Below are 24554 nucleotides of genomic sequence, written 5' to 3' on the forward strand. Positions count from 1 at the left end.
AAAAAAAAAAAAAAAAAAAAAAAAAAAAAAAAAAAAAAAAAAAAAAAAAAAAAGAGATGTTTTATAGAGAGGCGTCTGTCTCCCAGGGGAGGTTTCTATATGGATGGTCCCCATGTTTCTGCTGGGTCTCACAGGCAGTGAGGGACAGCTTGTTTCCTGTTACACTCTTCCAGAGACCTCGTTGGAAAGCCTCTGAGTGAGGTTCACTCTGCTTCATCTAGCAGAGACATCAGGTATAATGCTGCCCAGCAGGAGAAACATCATCAAGGGGGTTGAAGGTTTTTCAAGCCTGCAGCTGAGCTGAATAATCGGTGGGAAATATAATATTGAAAAGCAAGGGGGTACTTCAAGGTTTCAGAGCACGATGCCTCAAGACATGGTGTTTTCACCTTTGAAGAGATGCATAGGCAAAGTCATTCTTTCCTTGACCCCTCCCCTGAAGGACCCTTTAGAGAATTCTTGACCTTCTTCTAAAGTAGACCATAAAGCTTCCAGCCCAGAGGCACCCCCATACCCAGAGGAAAGAAACACCCTTCCTTCAAAGACGCAGAGATGACGAGAAAAGCTGAAGAAAGTCTCTGTAAATCCTCCCGATTTAACATCACTAGGCCTTGGTTTTTGCTTTTTTTTTTTTTTGTTTTTTTGTTTTTTTTGTCTAATATTGCTCCACAACTGTCTGCTTTTTCAAAATGGGCCTGCAAACACATTTTCCTTTTCCAGTGAGTCTTCCTTCTGAAGGCTCCGTGCACATAAACTTATATTAAGTAAAAGTCCCAACTAGGCTAAAGCTATTGATGGTGTGGACGCATCAGCCACAAAGGCTGAGGATGTCCCAGGGTAAGAATGTGGTCTTCATTTCCCTAGAGCCTGAGAACTTTCTAGACACACTGCTGTGTTTGGCGTAATGCCCAGCACGTCTGACTGATACTCAGGAAATATTTGAAGAACACAGAGGAATGAACAGTGGCTGCATGCCTGGGTTCCTCTGTAACTGGCCCACGGCAGAGCCCTTAGAATAAAATGTTATCACCAGCAGCCCTCCCTCTCCCTGTAGGACCCACTAAGCTACTTTTTGTGTGTTGCCTGGATTTCTTGTCTGAGTAGCCTACGTCAAGAAATTAGCTGCTTACCTCAGAAACCTGTGGCACTATCATTGTGTCTGGGGAGCATGCAGCGCCCACACCTAGCTGCCTCTCCTTCATGGGAGAGCAAGCCACAGTTCTCTCCTGAGCCCCCACCCTGACTCCCAGGGGGCACCATAATGTTTCAGAAAGACCCCTAGGATACAGAAGGTCATGGAACCAGTCAGTGTAGGGTGAGAATTAGCCAAACCGTGGTGAAGGTGGAAGAACAACGGGCTGCCAGAAAGAAGCACGATGCAGTTTCATGCCTTGCAGACCATCAGGGACACAGGTGTCGTTGCCATTCTGTACCTGTCCACCGTTGAGCCTGCCCACCGTTGAGTGTCGGACGCTGCTTGGTGAGCTATTGCCACATAGAAGCTGTCTCTGCTGCTTTTGGTGGCAGCTTTATTAATGCTCACGAGCTAATAATTCCAGCAGAATCAACTCTCCAGTATTCATGATACCTTTGAGATGTCCTTCACATTATGGATGAGATATTAATTTAGTTCCATGACAGCAATCACTCTGAATCATTACTTTGCTAATTAATAAGAAATGATGGCTGACAGAGAGCTGTAAACTCAGTAATGTGCTAAGTATGACCGGAAATAAGATTATTAGGTGGAATTTAAATGCTTGGCCTATTATTATCACAAATAATTTACAAAGGGAAATGAGCTTAAAAATACTCACCATAGCTTAGTTTAGAAAGCAATGATAACAGACCTTTTCTGCAATTTATAGTCCGTTCAAAGAATGGGTTTGGCTCCCTATCTGGAGGTGGCATGATTTAAGGGTCCGCTGTACCCAGCATAATACATTTTGATGCTGTCACTGGGGCAGCACAACATTAATTCTGTCCAGCTTTCTGAACACTGATGGGTATGAAGTTTGGTAAGGGAGGAAGGGTGGGGGCTGACATGCAAGCCTGTCTCTGGGGCTTCGATGCTGGCCTCCATGGACAGCTACACAGACTATGAACTCACAGTTTGCTAATTACAGCTTCCATCCACTCCTAGCCTCCTATTTGACTTGCAATGAACATTTTGAATCAAATTCTTTTTTTTTTTCTAACTCTGCTTTTAATGTACGTGTATCTGAATGTATATCTTGTGTGTGATGGTGGCATGAGGTGTTAGAGCTCTAGAGCTGGGGTTACAGGAGGTTGTGAGCCACCTGATCTGGGTACTGGGAACTAAACTCAGGATGTCTGAAAGAGCAGAAGGTATTTCTCATTGCTGAGGCATCCCTCAGGCCTCCAATCAAACTCTTAACCCCCCAAGGGGAAGTCTTTTGGGCTGTCAATGAACTATCTGTACTGAATATGCACCATGTTCTGGATGATGGAACTAAAGATACCAAGGAGGACTGAGGCTTCATCCCTCATCTCAAGGAGCAGGTAGTAAATGGAGAAGCTAGAGAAAGCATCCATGAGCCAAGGCAGAGGAGAGTTGCAGGGAGGCCAGGGAGCCTGCAGGCCTGTCTCAGGAGGGGAAGGGGCTGTTACAGCCAAAACAGGAAGCAAAGGGTTAACAGCTTGGGCTCTTCAGGTTTGCAGATCTCTGTCCAAATCCTACTTCTTGTCCCTTATCAGCTCTGAGACTTTGACAGCTGTTTCAGGTCTGTGGGCTCATTTGTAAAATATTGGAACCAGCATTACAATTCGGATTATCCCAAGAGTCGGTGAACTAAACCATGTGTTTACTCTAAGCACAGGGCTGGCTTGGGTGTGTACATAGGAAATGGAAGCGATTATTCAGTAAGGAAAGAGCCAGTGACTTCCAGGTAAATGGAGAATGGAGGAGAAGGAACTTCCTGCTGAGGCAGAAGGATGTCTGCAGGGTCAGTTCTCTGACAAGATTTTTAGGATGGCTGACATAAATCTGTGGGTGCAGGAGACAGGACCAGAATAGTGTGCAGAAGGCACGTCCTGAAGGGCTGCTGAGCTAAGCTGGAGAGAATGAATTCTGTTCTAAAAGCTTTGAGAAGCCCATGAGCTGTGCTAAACAATGTCAGGACTGTGGTAAGATCTATCAGTCCAGGGATATCTGGACATGGAAGCAGCCAGGGTTGGCAAGAGCAGTTTGTGGTGATAGCAGAAATGGGATCAGGAAGAGAGGGCTGTTGGCCCTCGCATGCCTTATACCCAGGAGTTCATTCTCCCAGGTCTTGCGCAGTCCCCATCTGCCACCATAGCCATTTGTATACCGACCGCCCTCCTTAGTGGTTTTTAAATATAAATATGGAAGTAATCTTTTCCCCCAAAGAGTCCATTAGCTCAATACTTTTAGGGCCCACTAGAAAGTTTCTTCTTAGTGAATGACTAGGCAAGGCCACTGAGGCCCATGGGGTGGAATGAGAAAGCCAGGCCCCAGGAAGGCTTAGCGGAAGATGACATCTTACACCTTCTTAAACTTTACACCTGCAGCTTCGGGATTCATGGATTGCTCAGCCATTTGCCTCTCCAAGAATTTAGGCCCAAATCCCACTCCAACATGCAGACAGCTGCTGGTCAGTTATGTGGGCTGCTACCCTACCTACGGAGTCCATGTAACACTTTGTCTCTTTGTGCTTCTGTTTCCTGGTGACAAGGAAGTGACAGTTCCACTCTCCTGAAAGCCTATGGACATTGTGTTTAGATTAGAAAGCAGCCCAACTGTACCATAGACCACCAAGTCTATTGAACTTTCCTTAATTTACTTAGTCACTTTACATCCTGATCACAGCCCTCCTCCCAGTCCTCCCTTTCCTTTTCCCAGACAGCCTTTTCGCTATTCCCCCTCCCCTTCTCCTCTGAGAAGATGGAGGCTCCTCTGGGTACCAACCCACCCTGGCACATCCCCTCCCACTGAGGCTAGACAAGGCAGTTCAGTTAGAGGAACAGGAACCACAGGCAGGCAACAGAGTCAGGGACAGCACCCCCTCCAGTTGTTGGGGGACCCACATGAAGGCCAAATTGCACTTCTGCTACTTATGTGCAGGGGTGTGGGTTAGACACCATCAATAGGACAAAACAGCAGCCTAGAAAATCAGAAAAGATCTTCACCAACCCTACACTCAATGGAGGGCAGATATCCAAAACACATACAGAACTCAAGAAGTTAGACACCAACAAATCAAATAACCCAGTTAAAAAATGGAGAATAGAAGCTAAAGAGAGAATTCTCAACAGAGGAATCTCTAATGGCCAAGAAGCACTTTAAAATGCTCAATGTCCGTAGTCATTAGGGAAATGCAAATCAAAACAACTCTGAGAGTCTACTTTACACCCACTAGAATAGCTAAGATCAAAAAACAAATGGCAGCACATGCTGGCGAGGATGTAGTGCAAACTTGTACAACTATTCTGGAAATCAATCTGGTGGTTTCTCTGAAATTTGGGGATAGTTCTCCCTCAAGATCTGTCTATACCACTCTTGGGTATATACCCAAAAGATGCTCCACTATAAGGACACTTGTTCCCCTATGGTCATAGCTTTATTCTTAATAGCCAGAAACTGGAAGCAGCCCAATTGCCCCTCCACTGAAATACATATAAAGAAAATCTGACCCATGTATATAATCAAATATTACTCAGCTATTAAAAACAAGGACATCATGAAATTGGCAGGCAAATGGATGGAAGTAGAAAATATTCTGAATGAGGTAACTCAGACCCAAAAGGACATACATGGTATCAAACTTCTTATTTGCTAGAGGACCGGGTCTGCCCTTGGTCATGTCAGGAGGAAAGGTTCTTACCCAGGGATTGCAGATTCCTCCAAGTTCAGTTGAAAACCAAGGATGGATATTTCAGAAACCCTCAGGGAGTCAGATGCCCTGACAGACAGTGAACATCTTCTGCACAGGCACTGCCTGTGTAACCTCTGACCTTTGTGAAATAGCTATGAAATGAACAAACGTCTTTGATTAACTAATGAATGCTTCTGTTGAAGGTGCCAGTTGTATCTTAATCCAAAGCAGTTGATTTGTGAAAATGAGCATTTGCTGAGGTCTGCTGCCATGGTGAGAAGACAGGAGACCTGGAGAAGCCAGAGAATGGCTCATGCTCTGAAGGGGGCCTTGTGACAGAGCCCACGCAGCTGGCAGCCACCTCCGTCAGTTCTTAGTACGGCAGAAAGGAGACCTGCCTCCTGCTGAAGACCATGTCTGTCCTTCCTTTCCAGGGCCCAGCAGCCATCTGTCGCTGAGCACTAACTAATGTGCCCTAGGGGCATCATCCCAGACTGTGTCCAACACCCCCTGTCACCTCAGGGCTGTGCTGAGCTCCCACCAGCTTCTAGTGGACTCATCATAAACTTTCAAGACCAGTGCTGATGTCACTAGTGTTTTATAGACCTGAGAGCTGAGATTCTGAGACACAGTCACTATAGCCTGACCAAGTTCACCAAGGACCACTGAAGGTCAAATAAATTTCCCAAGGTCACAACTCTCTTATAGGCAGAAATGGTTTGTTTTATCCATAGACAACTTTTTCTTTCTTTCTTTCTTTCTTTCTTTCTTTCTTTCTTTCTTTCTTTCTTTCTTTCTTTCTTTCCTTTTAGACCATTAAAGAGTGGAGGACAGAGCTACCTCCCTGATATTTAAAAGTACCTGCTGTATGAAGGACAGTGAACTCCACTGCTCCAAACCCTGAGGTTCCAAACATGGAAACAAACATACAAGACTTCCCATATGGGGATTGCCTCCTGGGCCATTCAACCAACTCAATAGCTGCCACCAACACATACCAGGCCAAACTTTCTTACCGTTGTGGTATATTACATCTTAACTCCTACAGCTTAAGGAGTATGTATGTTGTTGGGGTTCCTATTACTCCCTAGCTACATTCAAGATGAAGCCAAAGGCAGAACAGAACAGTTAGAGAAGGACAAACTTACAGGTTGGTTGTTTAAACTCTGAGAAAAATATTAATTTCAAAAGACATTTGATACTTAGATAAGGATTGTAGAGAACACTATTTAATAGTTTCATGGTAGGTGGTGTTCCCATGGTCACTGTTAGTTTGATGTGGGCAAGGTTTGTTGTAAGCATCTGAGACGACAAAGCTGAGCTATGTTCTTTGAATCTCTCAATTGAAAATACTGGTAGCTTTCAACTTAACTGCAAAATAATGCTACTGTGTGTATCTTACATTAGAATCTTAATTAAGATTAGGGTAAGTTAGTGATAGACGATAGTCTCTCTTGTGCACCATTTGCAGTACAGTGTGCTCACTCTTGTGCATTGTCTGACACACACTGTGCTCACTATCTCTGCACACTCTCCGCAGCCAGCTTGGTGTTTTATTTTCACTTGTCAACTTTGCAGATGGGGAAACCAGTCTCAAAGTCATGTAGTTGGGAACTGGGTCCTTGTCTTCTCTCCTCAGGTGGTCAATATCGATTATTAAGCTGACAGTATCTAGAATAACCTAGGAGTCAAACCCTAGGAGGCATATCTGTGTGGGAGTTTTGAGACTGCTTTAATTGTGATGGGAAGGCACGCCCTAAACGAGGATGGCATCATCCTATGGGTTGCATCCTTGAACTATAAGAACAGGAGAGGGAACCAAGCACCTGGACCCATCTCTGCTTCCTGCCTGGATACAATGTAACCAGATCCATCTCTGCTTCCTGCCTGGATACAATGTAACCAGATCCATCTCTGCTTCCTGCCTGGATACAATGTAACCAGATCCATCTTTGCTTCCTGCCTAGATACAATGTGACCAGATCCATCTTTGCTTCCTGCCTGATACAATGTGACCAGATGCCTCTGGCTCCTGCAGCCAGGACTTCACTGCCAGCATGAACTGTACCTTCAAACTGTGTACTGAGATAAACCCTTCCTTCCTTAGGTTGCTGTTGTTGGACATTTTGCCATAGCAAAAAGAAGTTTACAGAAACACCTTCCTACCCTTCCCTGAACAGCCATGACTAAGTAGAGAAGATGCTCCCAGGAACACAAGCCTTCCCTCTAGTGGCTCCTGGCACTTCACTTTCTGAGACACAACTGTGGCAGCACCATTCTGAAAAGTCCTTGCTCAGAGCATCTTGGGCAGACAACTGCTGAACGTTTTCAGTGGCAGCTGAGTTGCAGAAGCTGGATGAAACATATGACATGTTGAAATTATCTTAATTTCCTTTTTAGCATCATTCCATACATTATCTCCATCTGATCATACTAAGTCGTGAGGAACTAACTGTGAATAAGAGAAATGACAGGTTAACTTGCCTTTCATTTGTTTTCCATAATAAATGGAATATTTCCTTGAACACTTAAAGCCATTAACATTTCAATTTATTCATGCGTTTTCTTCCTGGCATCCTAATAGCAATATGACATAATTATATCTGCTCTGTAGCCATCAGTTTTGATGGCAATGCCTTGCAGATCTTTTGTTACACTGTTGATAGGAGACGGCAGCTTGCTTTTTTATAGCATTCTACCCACTTCTTGAACCCAATTGTCAAACAGGGAAACAATGTCAGTGACGTAAGTGATCAGGAACTGGATGAGGACCCAATCTAACACACTTCGTACTCACTACATACAGGGCACTGTTCCAGACACTCCGCATGTGTTAGCTTACTTAATCCACCCACAACACTCTGTGGTGGATTCTATTATCAACATCTCCATTTCTATAAATGAGGAAGGTGAGACAGAGAGAGATGAGGTGGCTTATTCAAGGTTGCTTTAGGTTCATCCACACTGGACTTGGACCTTGCAGTCTGGACCTGGTGAAAGGATACCTTTATGTTCCAGGTTTCTCGGTCCGTGCCTTTCTTTCTCCTATGTGACTCTGTTTTATATAGAGGAATCCTACTGTACTGCATACTGAGGATGTGACAAAGTGGCAAGAGTGTGGCATCAATACCTGCCAGAGCCAACCTTGGAGTTTAGCTGTCATGTTTGAGGGATTAGGGGGAGGGACAGCCAGGCATAGGGGTGCATAACTATTATCCTGACACTCAGGAGGCCGAGGCAGGGGTATGGCGACTTTGAGACCAACATGGGCTACACAGGGAGAACTTTAACCCTCTTTTAGAAAGCAAGAGGGAAGACCAGGGAGGATCTTTAAAAGGATCTGATCACAAGGGCTCCATCCTTAACAGATTAATGGATTTGAGGATCCATGGTGGTCCTGAAGGCCTTTTACAAAAGCCTGTTTCTGATTCTTGTCTACACCCTTTTCACAATGTATGTAATTTGGTTTTGCTTCACAATTCCCACAGCACCTGACTGAACCAATTTAAACAAGGAATGATTTATTTCAGCTCCTGGAATCAGAAGGTTCAGACATTATGGTGTGGAAGATGTGAGAAAGAAGGACAGCTCATGTCCTGGGGGCCAGGAAATGGAGAAGGAAACACTCAGACCCCTGAGGCTTTCTTTTAACTACCTGGATCACAGCCCATGGAATTGTAATGCTCTGCTCAGTTAGTCCACACAGGGAAACACCCTCAGAGACACACTCAGAGCTGTACCTCAACCTCCCAGGTCAACTTGATGAAGATTAACCTTCATACCACATTACATCCTGACCTTCACCCATCACAGCCCCCCGATCTTGGACAAGCCTCTATAACCCCGAGTTGCACAAACTCTAAATCTTCACAAGCTCCCCCAGTGCGTGGCATTCAGTTCTAGCGGCAGAGAGATGACTAGATGTATCTAAGTACTTTACCTCATTCTTGCTCTGTCTGTTCAAAGTATCATTTTTGCCCGAAGACCCATGACCTTTGAAGCACTGTCAAGTTTGAAATGAGTGAAGGGCAATGTATTCATGCATTTTAGCCAACAAGATGTAACTAACCCCTGTGCAGGTCTGATGGTTTAAACATCAGGGGTGAAGTCATGAGGAGGCCATGGGCATCTCTGAAAATCAAGGAGCTTTCAGGATTCCCTCTACATCCGTGCTTTCTGTAGACTGTTTTCCACAAACCAAGCCCTTGCAAAGAGCCTAGTGCTTCTGTAGACACATAGTATTCTCGGCCTGAGCACAGGCCAGGAGGGGCCTCCAGGCATCAAGCAGCAGAGATGTGTGCACACTGCCTTTAAAGTGATGGAGCCAAATAATTGTGCCTGTGGTTTTGGCTCTAGGAATATGAACCAAGGCTAGACTGTGGTCAGAGTAAGAGACTCGAAGGAATATTATAGTTTCAGGAAACTCTCAATCCAAGGAAATGCCCCATGAATTCATTTAAATATCACTGCATTTTTTTCCAAATGGAAAGGAAACTCACAATTCTTAATGCCTGTTCATCATCAATATTATGCCAATTAATGCATTACTTTTGGCTGATAAATATTCAGAGAATAAATGAAGTCCATAAGATGGATTAATTCTCTAGAAGTACAAACAAAATCTTTCAATATTTTGTATCACATAATTAAATGCCATTTGCTGTTTCTACAGCCAGGACTTGGGACATGCTAATTAATTGCTCTGAGAAGGTGCATTGACATGTTTTGTGTTTGATATTCAGAATCAGCTGATGATTTCTAAGCCCTAAATGGCTCTGCTGATGAAGTACCTTCACGGAATTAATCCTACCTGCAGAAGTCTGGGGGCACCATGCCATAAACATCGATCCTGTCACACAGCTCCAGAGCAATTGTCATGGTGAACCAGCCAGTGCTCAGCCAAGTGTTGGAGATCTTCCTGGAAGGAACAAGGGTGAAGTCTGCACTCTGGTAAAGCAGTCCCAGGCTCATAACCATGCTGGAGCCAACTATTAAACAACCCCCATCCCTAACATACACACACACACACACACACACACACACACACACACACGCCCATGCACACACACACACACACACACACACACACACACACACCCCACATGCACACACATGAACCCTACATGCACCCAGGTACACAGATGAACACCCATACATGCACTTTCTCTCACTCCCATTTGGTACACATTAGAATTTTGCTAAACCAAAATCTCTTCTAGTACATGCATAACTAATGTTGATGCTTAAGGGATTTCTACATACATCATTAAAGAGAATGATCATTGTTTGAATGCTTAGGTGTGTGCTGCCATAATTCAACTATCGGATGACAATATCCATGTGGCCATTTGTTATTAATGAGAAAATTTGACTAGAAATTCTCCCTGTGTCCCTAAATAGGCTAGATTACAAATAATATAGTTAAACAAGTAGGTCTTGCTACCTCTCTTTCCATCTATCTATTAATCTACCCACTTATCTATCATCTATATATGTATATATATGCATGTATGTATGCATTTATGCATGTATGCATGCATGTGTGCATGCATGTATGAATGCATGTATGCATTTATCTAACACATCTATCTTCTCATATTTATCACCATAATTTGTCACTTATCTATCACCAATCAGTTTCATTCTTTTATCTGTCTATTATCACCTATCACTTATCAGCCATTAATCTATTATCTGTCTATACATCCATCTACTCATTTATCATGTATGTATATATGTATTTGTCCATCCGTCTGTCCATCCATCCATCCATCCATAGGTGAAAGGCTGTCCCAAAGCACATTAAGAACACCAACATTGTGACTGAATCTCTTTTCTTAGGAGCACATGTGCTTGGGAAGAGCAGAGGAAGAGAGCCAGAAGATGCTTGTATCTAATAGAGCCTCTGCATTTACCTTACCTAAGGTCACTCAGAGCCTTCTGAAATGTCTAAGTCCCAAACTGACAAGTCTAAGGAAATAAATCTGTGCGTTTTGCCATTCATTAACATGTGCATTCAGACATCTGAGTGGAGGCTGAACAAGCCATTCAGCCTCAGGAGACCAGTGGAGACACATCGGCAAGGTCTAATTTGAGTCCTGAGAATGAGTCACTGGTCTCCATGCTCCACTGCTGTGGGTGTTAATTTCAGTTCTTCTGGGATTGCTGCCTTTTCTTTCTTCAGTGCCATAGCATGCCTCATTAGCCAGCTCCAAACACCCTTATCCCCAAGGTCAGACTGTCTGACTTTGCCCAGCCACAGAGCTGTATGTGAGGGGAATGGCAGAGCTGAAGAAAGCGCTTTCCAGCCGCACTGCAGAGCTCCGCACTCTGGAAGGGAGACTGTTAAACCGTTTGCTTTCCCCCTCATGCAGGGATAGGAGATATTTTTAAGGAGGCTTTTGCTTTGTGGAGAGCCTGACAGACATGGGTGGGCTTCAGCTTCAGTTTCAAGTCTTAAGCCTTAAACATGCTTTCCTCCTTCCCACAGCTTCCTGGCCAAGCTTGTCACAGCCCCTACAGATGAGGAGAATGTGAGCCCCACACTCTCCTGTTTCTGTCACGTGCAGCTGCATAACCAGAGATGACTCGCTGCTCATCTCTGAGCCTCAGTGTATCTTCAAAGCAGATACTAGATGCTCTGTCCTCTGGCCATTTGAGAACATTAGAAAATGTCCACGAAAGGGACCGGGGCGGAGGGCCTGGCTGCTGGGGTGAGTGGACAAGGTAAATAATTTAGCATTCCTTCAGTGCTGTTTAGTATCCAGGAAGAAAACCCTTCCAAGCCTCTGGTGCTGGGGTCTCATGGAGGAGGTGCATCAGTAGCCAGGGCAGCATTTATAAAGAAAAGAAGTTCCAGCTTTTGTAGGTGTTAGTATATTCCTTGCTTCTCACTAGGGCTATACCTTCATAAGGCTTTGGGCTAGAGGGGTTGGGAAGGAACTGAATGAGAATGGGAAGAGGAGGAAAAGCCCTCATTTAAAGGGAAGCCTGTGTTCATACCTCTGCTGTGTTAATGTACTGGGCAGTTCTTCCCAGACTAGTCTGACGGAGCCCAGGCAAAACACAACCCTCACTCATATCCTAGAGATCTCTGAGAGATCTGGGAACCAATGGTCACACCCATACCTTCTGCCTTTCCATCCCCAGGAAACACCAACCAGGGCTTTCCTGAGAGAAGAAACTCCTTGGAAGTTTTCCTGTGATGCCACAGCCTAGAATACAGGAGGATGCAGGGCCACAGGAAGTGGATCTGCAGGTGGAAATGGGAAGAATACAAAGTGGAGGACTAGAGGAACTGAAGTGAGGCACTCTTTTAAGTGCCACTTAAAATTCCCCAGACTTCCTAAATAATAGCCTTGGGATCACACACCATAGAAACGCAACTGCTTTGTTCTGTCTTCCTGAAAGAATCAGAACTCTTTTTTTTTCTTCCCTCCAACAAAGGAATATCTACTGTTTTTACAGTTAATCAGCTGTAATGAAAGAATATGAAGAGCTGTCATGTGCTTATTAGAGAAAATTAGCAGATATTCTTTTATATGATGAAGTAACACACTGAGCTGATAACGCTATAGTGCACACTAAATTACAATTAAAGGCCTTTCTGCTCTGCCAGAATCTCATTTATAATCTCAATGGAATATTCTTCCTGCAGTTATTTCATTTATGCTTCCTTTATGTAATTACTATAATATTGGTTCTGAATCATATTTTCCTAATGTGCCCTTATTCAATTATAAAGTTATTTTCAAGTATAGTTACTTTCTAATATCAAAGAACATGATTTGGCCATCTCTGTCATCTGCAGTGCTTCTTAATTGCAGAGTGTTCACGGGTCATTTTCATCTCCATTTTTAAGGGTAAAACTTCCTATAAATCAAAAATCTCCTGACTTGGCCCATTTCTTAAAAAATATTAGCTGAACCGAATGTTCCAGTGACGAGCTTGGTTTGGATAGAAAGCCAGCTCTTTAATGTGTCTTCAACATATGCGCTCATATTGTTAGATTTCTCTGCTTACATACAAGGAATATTTTCAACCCAAATGTTCTGGGTTTCAGTCAAGTGGGAAATCTGTTCTGCAAGGTTGTTTCTGTCTCTCAGCCTAAGAATAAGGACACATAAGAATAATGAGTCAATATCAGGCTAGCTTTGTAAAGACAGACTCCTAAGGTGAGAGATGCAAAGCTTCCTTTGGAAGGATCGATATGCTTTTGCATGCTACAAGGTCATAGGTGAGATTGCCCGAGCAGGGCAGAGTGGGTGATAACTGAGGAATATCTGCAGAAAGAGGCCCAGGAGCTCAGCTGCAAAGACTTGGCTCAGCCCTTACAGCTGGACTAATAAAGAGAGATGTGCTGAGCCGAAGGTTACCACTGGCCAGGTTATAGGGAGGAGTGAGACGTGTCTTGTATGAGACTGTCCCTTAGGGATCTTAAGAGGTCAGAGGGTTGGGATTTTTTAGTCTCCAAGCCGACCGTATCATGTGATTGCTTGCAGAGATGCAGCAGTGTGCAGTTTTCTTTGTGAACCCTGCTCCAGGGTTTTGGGTAGACTTACTTTTAATGAACAATTATTAAACAAAACAGAGAGAATGCATTTTTTATGGTTCAGACAGTTTAAACCTTTTTTTTTTTAATTTCTAAGCAGCAACATTTAGTTGTAAATAGTTTGCTGTTTGTCCATTCCTTATAACATGTGTTCTTGGTGAAAGAACTTGTTAGCATTCAGGGTTGTTTCCTGTTGCTGGGCCACAGGGTTGACCATGATGGGAATTTGTATCAGCTCTTAAAGTTTAATCAGGAGTGTCCATGTGATCTGATCCATGGCTGGGCTAGAGATTGACTAGGTTAGCCACAGGTCTGGGCTGTGCTAGTTGTAGGGCTGGTGGGCTAGCCATAAGTGTGATGGACCAGTCACAGGTGTGTTTGGCTAGCTGTAGCTCTCCTAGTCAAGCTGTAGACCTACTAAGCTAGCCATGGGTCTGGCCTGTGGTAGCCATGGGTCTGTTGTGTCTTCCCAGGAAAGAGGCTGCTGTAGTGTGGACGGCAGTAACGCTTTCCTCCTGGGGCCCATTACCGTCAGGCCCAGCCCTCAAACTGCCATAAAGTTCCCAAGGTTGAAAAACACAGCTCTTCTGTCCAAAGAATTGGGATACTGGACTTCCTTTCCCAATCATGTGTTCCTAAACTAGCCAAATAGTAGGTTTGGTAATTTCTGATCTTTATTTTACTTTAAAAAAACTCTGTAGATTTAAGATAAGAAATGGAGTAACAGGTTTGTTTGTTTTATAAGAAGTGCATTAGAATACCAAGCATATCTTAATTATAACAGTATAGACTTTAGAAATTAATTATGAGATCAGCCTGATGACCTGTAGTCACTGTCCCTTACTTCCACAGGGGTGTGAGGTAGGTAGGTACATGGCTGACGTTCCAGCTCAGAGCTGAGTGTCCACCCACCCCTCTGAGGCTTCCCTGAGCACCCCAGTATTTTCCATCCCTCTCTGGCTCTGTCCAGCTCATGGCCCTTTTCCCTTCTGACCTTATCTTATGCCACTTGCCCAGTTGTCCTGGGCACACCGGGGCGGGGCGGGGCGGGGGCGGGGCAGGGCGGGCTTTTGACAGCATGCTCCCTCCCTGGTCCTTTGGTCCCTTGGGAAGGCTTCTATCCTTCCCAGATCTTCCCATACTTGTGGAAACACTGTCCCGGGTCTTATCCTGAAGCATCTTTGTGACAAAGCCTTTTGATCGTCCTGACCACAGATTTTTCTTTTCCCAAAAATCTGCTACCTATAGTGAGAAATACACCAGGACAATAAGTTCATTCAGATGTGGGTATATTTGTATGTGGTTCTCATTTCACTTTTAAAGCATGCAATGTGTAATGGATGTTAGTGCATTCACAGATGCAACCCTTACTATTCACTTTAGAACATTTTCATATCTAAACAAACTATCCTGTGTCTGCGTGTCTACACATGCATGCATCATCATCAGGCCCCATCACGTGAGAGGGTCTGAACGGATATTTCGCCTTATTCTCAGACAGGTGCCATTACTGCAGAATCTTCCTGCTTACACTGACTTCATGCACTATTATCAAATCTCTAAAAATGTCTACTTTATGTGCAAGTGTATTTGGCTTACATGTATGTGTATGTACCATGTGCATGCCTGGTGCCCACAGAGCCAAAAAGAGTGTTAGATCCCCTCCCACCAGAGTTTCAGATGGCTATGAGCCACTATGTGTATGTGTAACTGAGCACAGATCCTGGTAAGAGCAGCCAGTGCTCTTAACCACTGAGCTGTCTCTCCACCCATTGTCTAGTCTTCTTGAGCACTTTGGAAAACATTACCCTAGACCATGGTCTGTCTCCTGCCATACAAGTTACAGCTCCATTTTCTTCCTGTCACTACTTGGTGAATATCTAAGGATGTATGTTTGGAGGGTGGCGTCTTGCTTTTGACTGTTCCGAGAGGGGGCCACATGCAAGGTGCAGTGCTGAGCAAGTAGTAGGTTTTCAGTGATGAGCAGTTGACAGCATGACTGTGTATCTTAGAAAGGAAAATTCTCTCTCTCTCTCTCTCTCTCTCTGTTTGTTTCTGTTTGTCTCTCTGTGTGTGTCTGACTGCCTGTCTCTGTCTCTCTGTCTCTGTCTATGTGTGGGTCTGTCTGTCTCTGTCTCTGACTCTCTGTGTCTGTTTCTCTCTCTCTCTCTCTCTCTCTCTCTCTCTCTCTCTCTCTCTGTGTGTGTGTGTGTGTCAATGTGAATGCACGGGCATATTTATGAATATATGGATGTCAAAGGTCAACCTATCATTGTCTTTGTCTTTTGAGACAGCGCCTCTCCCTGGCTTGGAATTCATGGAGTAGACTAGGGTAGGGTTGCTGACAGCAAGCCCCAGACACTTGCTTGTCTCAGTTTCCCTAGCACTGAGATTCTAGGCACGTCCCACCATGTCCATCTTCCCTATGGAGCTAAGGATAAAACTGGGGCTCTCGTGCTAAGGAAGCACATAGTAAACTGAGTCTCATCTCCACACACTATCTTTGATAAATGAAATTACTGTGTCCCACTTTTCCTAAAGTAGCCCGGTCTCCATTTAGCCTTTTTTTTTTTTTTTTTTTTTTTCAATAATAACTTGGCCATGAATGACGCAATAATAGTCACCGTGCTTCAGGCCACTTTGCCTGATACACTCAACTTGAGCAGTCTGTTACCAGGGTGACCTGACATGTGAGCCCCATTGATGTTGCTGACATGAACCACAGGCTCACAACACAGATTCTCATCTTTGGCTTGACTTTTAGTGAGTCTGCCCACAGCACACATCCTCACTGCCCCCAGCTTCCCTCCCGTGCCCTGTACCTGTCTTTGCCAGTCTCCTGCTTGAAGAGCTCATCGAACTGCAGCATCTTGTGGCGCGTGATCATGAAGGCCTTCAGCCGAGGCAGCACTTGGCTGAGGAGCTGCAGGTTGTTGTACACCTGGCCCTTGCCATCCCGGCGCATGTAGCTGCTGGGGCCCCAAAAGATGAACACTGTGCCCTGGCTCACGTTGAGCAGGTCATGGCGGTTGCGGAGGATCCTCTGGATGCTGGAATGTGCGATGACCCGCAGGCTCGTGCGGTTGCCCACGTCAAGCCCATAGCCTCGGGTGGGGGCGTCATTCATGCGGATAACACACTCTGTCTGGTCGATGTGGGGGCCCTGCTGACTACGCAGCAGATGCCCGGAGCTTGTCACCAGGGCACAATCCTTGCAATGCATTTTCAGGGGCTGCAAGACACGGGGAGGAGAAAGATGGCATCAGCCACAGGATTTACCTCCCTTGGCATCACTAGGTCCATCCCTCCTTTTAAGACCCACCCCACCCCCGGCATCACCAGGTTACATCCCTGTCTTTAGATAAGAATGTCTTCTCCCTTTTTTTAAATGCTCCCCCCCCCCTTGACTTGCACCTGATTATATCTGGTCCATTGCAACTACACGGACCTTCCCTTTCTTTAAAACTGCAGATAGAGGCTGTTAGATGAGGGAGAAAGGGCTGGTGTTGATCTGTCTGTCACTGGCTACACTTAGATACCAGTGTGGACATGTGAAGCCAGCAAGGCGGAGACTGTTGCATGCTTAGTTAGCTTAGAGATGGGAAGTCATGAAGGCATACTTTCAAAACTAGGTCTTTCCCAATCCAAGGCTGGCCCCGAGGCAAAGCAAAGTCTCTTCTGCAGATGGCGTGACTGCGTCTGCAACTCTCAGTCGTCTTACTCCAAAGCTAAGCATTGTCAAGGCCTTCGGATGCTGGGAGAGCATGCTGACCCTCAGTTAAAAAGTACCATTCAGGAATCACGGGAGCAATGGCATGCAGATTCAATGCTGTAACTTTGAAATAAAGAACTAAAACTATTTTTTTTTCTCACTTAAAGGTGTAGGGTAGGACAGAAACTGCAATGCCTGTTTTCATTTATGTAAGCGAGGTCTCAGGCTCATGGCCTCAGATTCTGGAACTGGATTGCCCAGAAACCGGACCCCCATGATGCCCTGCCTGGAAAGCCAACGGGAGGGACAACGCTGCCCTGCCGACAGTGCTCAGTCAACCACCTTGAACCAATGACTTCTTTAACACCGAAAAGCTAACAACTCTACCATGCCCTGCTCATGTTTAATGGAAACATCTCTTCCTTGTTCTAAGATAATGAAGTTAGAGCCTGAGGCCAAGGCCAGGAAGTTCAAAAGAAAATGACAATCTGAATGTCACTGTGTAGCCAAGAGTGACTTAGAACTTCTAACCCTCCTGCCTCCACCTCCCAAGTGCTGGGATAATGGGCACACTCCACCACAGTTTATGGTGCAGCCTGAACCAGCGTTCCATGTGTTCTCAGAAAGCATGCCCCTAACCAAGGTGCATGCCCAGCCCAGTCAAGGCACTCTGAAGGAGGTTGCCTCCCCCATCTCCCCCAGAGCTTTGCCCTTTTCAGTTAAGGGAGGACTGAGCACCTGGCTCCGTGGTCCCGGGGAACGAAGCACTGAAATACTCCATTTTGTTTTTACTGTGAGAGTTTCCTGAACCATGATGTCATAGCCTGACGGAGTGCTCCCCAAGACCTCCTCTCATGGCAAGGTGGGTCTGGCTTTGTTTGAAACATTTGTTTAGCTACAGAAACCTTCTAAGTCATTGACCTCCACAGGCCTTGTTTTCTTCAACTCTAGCAGAGGAAAACTGCCCTTTCTGCCTTGATAGAAGGAGGGAAACCCCTAAGATACGGAGGCAGTTTTGTTTTTTAAGATCAGTAGTGTCTGACCTGTGAAAGTGGTCATTGCATGTAGCAGGGGCCAGCTGAAGCGTGGGACTTGTCACAAGAATTAGTCAGAAAATGACAGGTGCTCTCAAGTCTAGCCTAAGTGTGTGCACACCTGAAACCTCCGCACTTTGGAGGGAGAGGCAGGTGTGGTGTCCCTGTGATTCTGAGGCCAGCTCCAGCTCAGCTGGGCTGCACGGCGAAACTGTTTAAAAAACAATTACCATCTAATCCAGAGCATGTGGTAAAAACTCAGCAGACCAGGGTGAGCCCTTGAGCTAATGACGGCACTGTGAATCATCACCAGGAGTGTCATGTTGGGCTGTGCTTAGGTGACTGGGTGTGGTGGCTGTCCTTGTCAACTTGGCCCATCTGGGAAATGTCTCCACTAGATTCACCCTACGACATGTCTGTGGGACACTTTCTTGATCACACATTAATAGAGGGAGCCCACCCCATCGAGGTCGGTGCCACTCCTGGGCAGGTGGTCCTGTGTTCTCTACAGAAGCTGACTAAGCAGGAGTCAGCAGTCCCTGTCCTTCCCCGGTCTCTGCTTCAATTCCTGCTCTGTGTTTCTGTCTGGAGCTCCTGCCCTGGCTTCCCTCAGTGATGGAGAGATCTGAGTCAAGTAAACACTCTTGGGTTTGCTTTAACTTGTTGCCTTTTGAGATTATAATGTATTATTTCTCCCCTTTCTTCCCCGCCTCCAAATCCTTCCATGTATGCTTTCTTGCTATCTTTCAAATTCATGGCCTCTTTTTCCATTAATTGTTGTTAAAGAATGTGTGTGTGTGTGTCTGTGTGTGTGTGTATCCTAAATGGATACAGCTTAGTCCATAATGTTATTTGTGTATATGTTTGTGTGTGTGTATGTGTTTTAATTGGATATTTTATTTATTTACATTTCAAATGTTATCCCCTTTCCCAGTTTCCCCTCTGCATCCCCCCATCCCATCCCCCCTTACCCCGCTTCTATGAGGGTGCTTTCCCACCCATATACCCATTCCTGCCTCACCACCCCTAGCATTCCTCTACACTGGGCATCAGACCTTCACAGGACCAAGGGCCTCCTCCCATTGATGCCAGATAAAGCCCCTTCAGCTCCTTCAGTCTTTCCCCTAACTCCTCTCTGTGTGTTTTAACATAGCAAAAGAAAGAAAACCAGTGCATTGAGTTAGGCAGCCAGATGAAAAAAGAAAAGGAAAAAAGAGGGAAACATTAGTGAGGGACCACGGGCAAAGGAATACATCAAGGAATGACAGGGTTTATGGAGGAGGCTGAGCTGGAATCTGACTGATGGGGACTAGTTAGGCCACTGCAAAGCTGGGGATGTTTTAAAAAAGAGTGGTCAAGTAGCAATTTATTGAGCACTCTGCATGTGTTGGGAATGTTTCTGAGCTTATTATACAGCCATATTTATCTTTCAAATAATCCTGTAAAGTATTATTGTCGCTACTTTACAAATCAGAAGTTTGAAAGATTAAAAAATAAAATAATTTTGCTTGTGATCATCCAGTTAGGAAAGGGATAGCTGGGACCAGGAGGTGGGGTATCTGGCTCTAGAGCCAAAGGGATTAGCGGTTAGACTAGCACTGTGGGCTAGAGTAAGGAGCGAGCGAGATCAGTGGGGCATATTAGCGGCGCTCACTGGGTCCCTCCTGTCCTCTCTCCCGGTAAGGTAAGCTGTTCCTTAGTCATGAGTGTTCTAACTCTTAGGGCTCTGATCTGGGACGAGGCAGTAAAATGGCAGCTGGTACCCCAGTTCCTGTGAGGGTCATTCAGAGTAGAACTCATCCAAACCTAAGTCTACGAGGGTAACATATGGTCAAGACCTGAACTTCTCGAAGAAGAGACACACTCCTGTTTGTCTCACTCAGTCCCGGGGTCTAGGGGAAGGAGGCTGCCGACTCCTCTGCTGCATAGACTTCTGGGCAAAGTTTCCTTGTTTCGCTGTCTCCTTCTGTGCCTGAGTTACACAGAGCTTGATATGGTATTTTTAATGATAGTACTCTATTTGTCACTAAATGTGACAGTAGCTTGTTCTCATCTGGGCAAACCGGGAAGCAGAAGGAACAGGACACACACAGGGCGGGGCTATAAACCTCAAGAGCCCCACCCCCTCCAGCGAGCCCCACCTCCCAAGGCTTCCACAGCCTCCCCCTCACCCACTGCCAAAAAAAAAAAAAAAAAAAAAACAAAAAGACAAAAGTGGGAGACTTAAGTGTTCAAACTTGAGTCTTGGGGGNGCGAGCCCCACCTCCCAAGGCTTCCACAGCCTCCCCCCCCCCCCCTGCCAAAAAAAAAAAAAAAAAAAAAAAAAATCGCCAGCAGTGGGAGACTTAAGTGTTCAAACTTGAGTCTTGGGGGTGGGAGAGCCCTACAGCTAATCTGTAACAGAGTCATTTTATGTATCAGACACTGAACTTGGTGCATAGATAAAACACGAGGAGATTCCCTCTCAGGGGGCATGCAGTCCAGGGAGAGGATGCGCTCAGAGTAACGGAAGGATCTGCAGTAAGTGCTGAACTAACCTGGCACAACATCCTCTGGGACCCGAGGTAAGGGACTGTGGAGCCAGAAAGGGCAGGGGTACAACCAGCAAGGGATTGTGCAGTGGAAACCATCTGAAGAGGGGGTCTTAGGAAGAGGAACTCAGAACAGGACCACATGTGGGAAGTGTCTTTTGCCTTTCAAGACTAGGGCCATTGAATAAAGGAGGAAACAGCAGTCATGGGGAAGCAGAGTTCAAGAAACATTATTACCTCCTCCTCCTCCTCCTCCTCCTCCTCCTCCTCCTCCTCCTCCTCCTCCTCTTCTTCCCAAATTCAATTTTTTGAAAGTTTTATGTCCTATAAGTGAACATTCTTAAATGGACCTCTTTTTCTAAGAATATTTAGGACATAAAACTTTTCCAGTTATCAGATGGACACGAATCCTTAGCAAAGGTTTCCCGTATAATCCTCACTTATGTAAACCTTCCTGAGAACTACACTCTGACTGCAGATTTTCGGTCTATTCTGTAACGAAAAGGCTACAGGACTTTGAAACAATGGCTAAGGGTGGACAGGGCTGTCAGTGGGGAATGGAGACTCTCAGTGCCCTCTCTAACAGTTTCTTCCCTGACTGACCCAGTGTGTCACGTCATCTGTGTGTCAGAGGTGAAAGTTGGGCATCCTGGGGACCCTTCAGTCCTGGGAGAACAAGTATTGCTCATCATGGGGAGTCCACTGAAGTGTCCTGTGACAATGAGGGGCTTCTGCAAGTATCAGGCTGTTCAGACCCTGGAGGGTCAGGAGACCAAGTCTACAGCTGAGCTCAAACAAGCTCCTAACCTCCTCACTTTTTAAAAGCACAAGGGACCAACTAGCTAACTTGTAGCCCGATGCTGCGGATTCCTTCACCCGTTCATTTATCCTGATGTTCATTTGAAGACCTTTAATGAATACTTAATATGCCCTTAGGTACCATATAACTCAGAACATTTCCTTCATTGCGTTACTTTATGTTTTGGTTTTTTTTTTACTTTTTATGTTTTTATTAGTATGTATTAATCATGTGTAATGGTGGGTTTCATTATGAAATTTTCATACATGTATTTTTAATCATACCAGCATTAAAGGAGCCTCTTTTGTCCCCTTTCCACTGATTCTTCCTAATAATGTTCTTTCTGCTTGCATGTGTGTTGGGGGGAGGGGAAAGAAGGAGAGAGAGAGAGAGAGAGAGAGAGAGAGAAAGAGAGAGAGAGCACCTGGTAACCACCAAGAAAAATGTATTTTCTTTCCTTATCAATAACTAATGACCTATAGCTCCTCAAGAGAGCAGGGCCCTTGCGAGTGTCTCCCCCCCCCCCCAGGTGACTTCTCATCTTGTCTCTCCCCAGTCCTTCCCTCTAAGCTCTGTTCTCTCAGCTCTCTCCCCACTAGCTCCTACCCTTAAAGCTGTGATCACAGGCTATGTGGTACAAGAAGACTGCAGACCAAATTCTGCCAGTTGCTAAGGGGTACCAGCGAGACCACTCTGCTCTTCTACATATGACATTACACTTCTAGCATCTGAGAAGAGGGCGTACCGAAGGCGGGGCCACTTCCAAAGAGGAAGTGGAGTCTGGTTCCTGCATTCAGAAGGACTAATGGTGCCGTGGAAGCAGGATGACTAAAAATCACACACACAATAGGGCGTACTGAAGTCCTCCGAGGGAGCTGCGTTCTTTCACATCTGGGCACCACTAAAATTCTAGAGTCTTAATGATCTGGGGGGCTCATTCAGAGGCAATAAGTTGGTTTCTGCTGCGGTGTCTGTGTGCTTTCCCCTTGAGTGATAGGATGTTGGTGGGGGTGGGCAGACTGCTAAGAAGAGTGTTGGAGGATTGAGAAGCCTGTCTTCATCCTCATAGTGTCCGCCCTCCCAGCCTCTTTCCCGGTATAGTCTCATTTTCTCAGCAATTTGTGTAGCTTGGTGGAAACTATAGCCACCCATATTGGGTCATTCCGATCTTGGCCTGTGGCCTGACTATAAAGAGGATTTAATTGGTCTGGGGATGTAGTTCAGATAGTAAAGCGATTGCCTAGTCTAAGGTCCCGAGTGAACCTCAGCACCACAGAAAGCTTGACACGGAAGCACATGCCAGTGACGTCATCACTTGAGGTATAGACTCCAAAGTTCATCCTTGTCTACGTTGTGGCCTAGGCTACATGAGACCCTATTTTGTCTTTGAAGCATTTAATGCTGACTGGGGAAAGGGATGGTCAAAGGTGTGACTCTATGGGAACGCAAGGGCAGAGGGTACACAGGTGGCCCAGGCAGCAACTTGCCAGGAATTGTCTTGGTTCTGATGGGCAGAAGGAAGGGGACTGGAAGAAGACACCTGTCCCCAGAGAGAAAACAGTGGAAGCACCGTGGAGAGAGCTCAGGACGCGGCCAGAAATGAATGGCTGACTGGGAACTGGCCCAGGACACAGAAAGGGCCATTAAGCCAGTTATTAATCCCCAGTGAGCTTCATGCAAGGTCACTGAGCTGGCTTGAGGTAAAAAATGCCTGGAAAAAAAAAGAAAAAAAATGCCTGGAAAAAGTTGGAAGCACATAAGGAGTCATGAGGTATTCCCAGAGGGTTCCTTGGAGGCCCAGCGCTGCAGACCAAGCCTCCCACCACCCATGTGAGGGGTTAGCAAGCCACTTGGGAGCTGTGGGAGGTCGGTAGGCAGCAGGCTGTTTAGGAGAACATGAGTGTACACACACACACACACACACACACTCACACACACAGAACTCTAACTATACTTTTGTTGTTTCTTATGTAGTTGGGCAATTTGCAAGCATTTCCCACCATTCTAGAACCCAGGACAGGGCATGCACTCTTCAGTGGGTGGGGCTCAAGTTGATTTTAGAATGTGAGAATTAATCCTCCTGTCACAGTCCTCTGTAAAACACCCCACAAAATGCGTGCACACATACACACATGCACACACATGCACATGCACACACACATGAGCACACACATGTACGCATGTACACACATACAACTACACGCGCGCGCGCGCGCACACACATACACACACACACACACACACACACACACTCGGGACAGGGAAACATCATTTCTATCATGGCTAACCCCTTTACGCTGTGGTGACGGGAGCGTTTTTTGTTTGAGGAGGCGAGCTAAGAAATCAAGGTCTGATTTTTGTCACAGCCGGAAGAGCAAGAGCAGGCGGAATCCTCTCAGTGACCCCAGTTGATGCCTCCTGAGCCTTTCCTGAGAGAATAGAGCAAGCCAAGTCAAATTAAAGCCGACACCTAAAACGCCTGGTGATGTCCTTGTACACATTTGTAGCCGGCAACGCCATGGCTTCACTTCTTAAAACTCTTGATTTATTTGGCAGGGGGAAAGGTACCTCAGAACGAGATGCCCATTAGCTCAGTAATGACACTGGCCTTGCCCTGGGGGGCAGCCTGTTGGTATGGAGCAAACAGATAGATTAAATGGCTTTAGGTGTTTCGAGACACTCTGGCCTTGCAATCTGATGTTTTCCTGTAATTACCAGGCTGTTATTAGCTGTCAGTCTCAGTTCAGGCTCCTTGGTGAGAGCCATGCTGATTATTTAATGTGAGTTGCCAGGAAAATGTTACTCTCCCGAGAAGTTGCTTTTTCTGCAGCTCAGTGACAGGCCCTCCCACCAGCCTTGGGGGCCACAGAGCACCAGCAGTCTCTTCATTCAACGCCTCTCTCCACCTAGTGCTACCTATATTGTTTCCACCCCTTGCCTGGATGAGGATAGGCTAGAGTGGGCGTGGCCTTGTTAGAGCGGGTGTGGCCTTGTTGGAGTGGGCGTAACCTTTGATACTGAGCCTTGTCTAAAACCATTTTGTTGTTGTTGCTCTTGGCTCCAACCTGCTT

General features: G+C 45.7%; 1 protein-coding gene across 1 annotated transcript in view; it reads right to left on the reverse strand.

The window, feature by feature from the left end:
- The window catches only part of St6galnac5 (ST6 N-acetylgalactosaminide alpha-2,6-sialyltransferase 5), a 167783-nt gene that overhangs the window by 17228 nt on the left and 126001 nt on the right, over positions 1-24554 (reverse strand). The window contains exons 3-4 of the mRNA XM_021196379.1: positions 16230-16639; positions 9667-9774 (exon numbers count right to left, since the gene is read on the reverse strand). Coding sequence (XP_021052038.1) covers positions 9667-9774; positions 16230-16639 — 518 coding nt within the window. The remainder of the gene's footprint in view (positions 1-9666; positions 9775-16229; positions 16640-24554) is intronic.

Source organism: Mus pahari, chromosome 4, assembly GCF_900095145.1.
Source record: "Mus pahari chromosome 4, PAHARI_EIJ_v1.1, whole genome shotgun sequence".
In the NCBI taxonomy this organism is placed as follows: domain Eukaryota; kingdom Metazoa; phylum Chordata; class Mammalia; order Rodentia; family Muridae; genus Mus; species Mus pahari.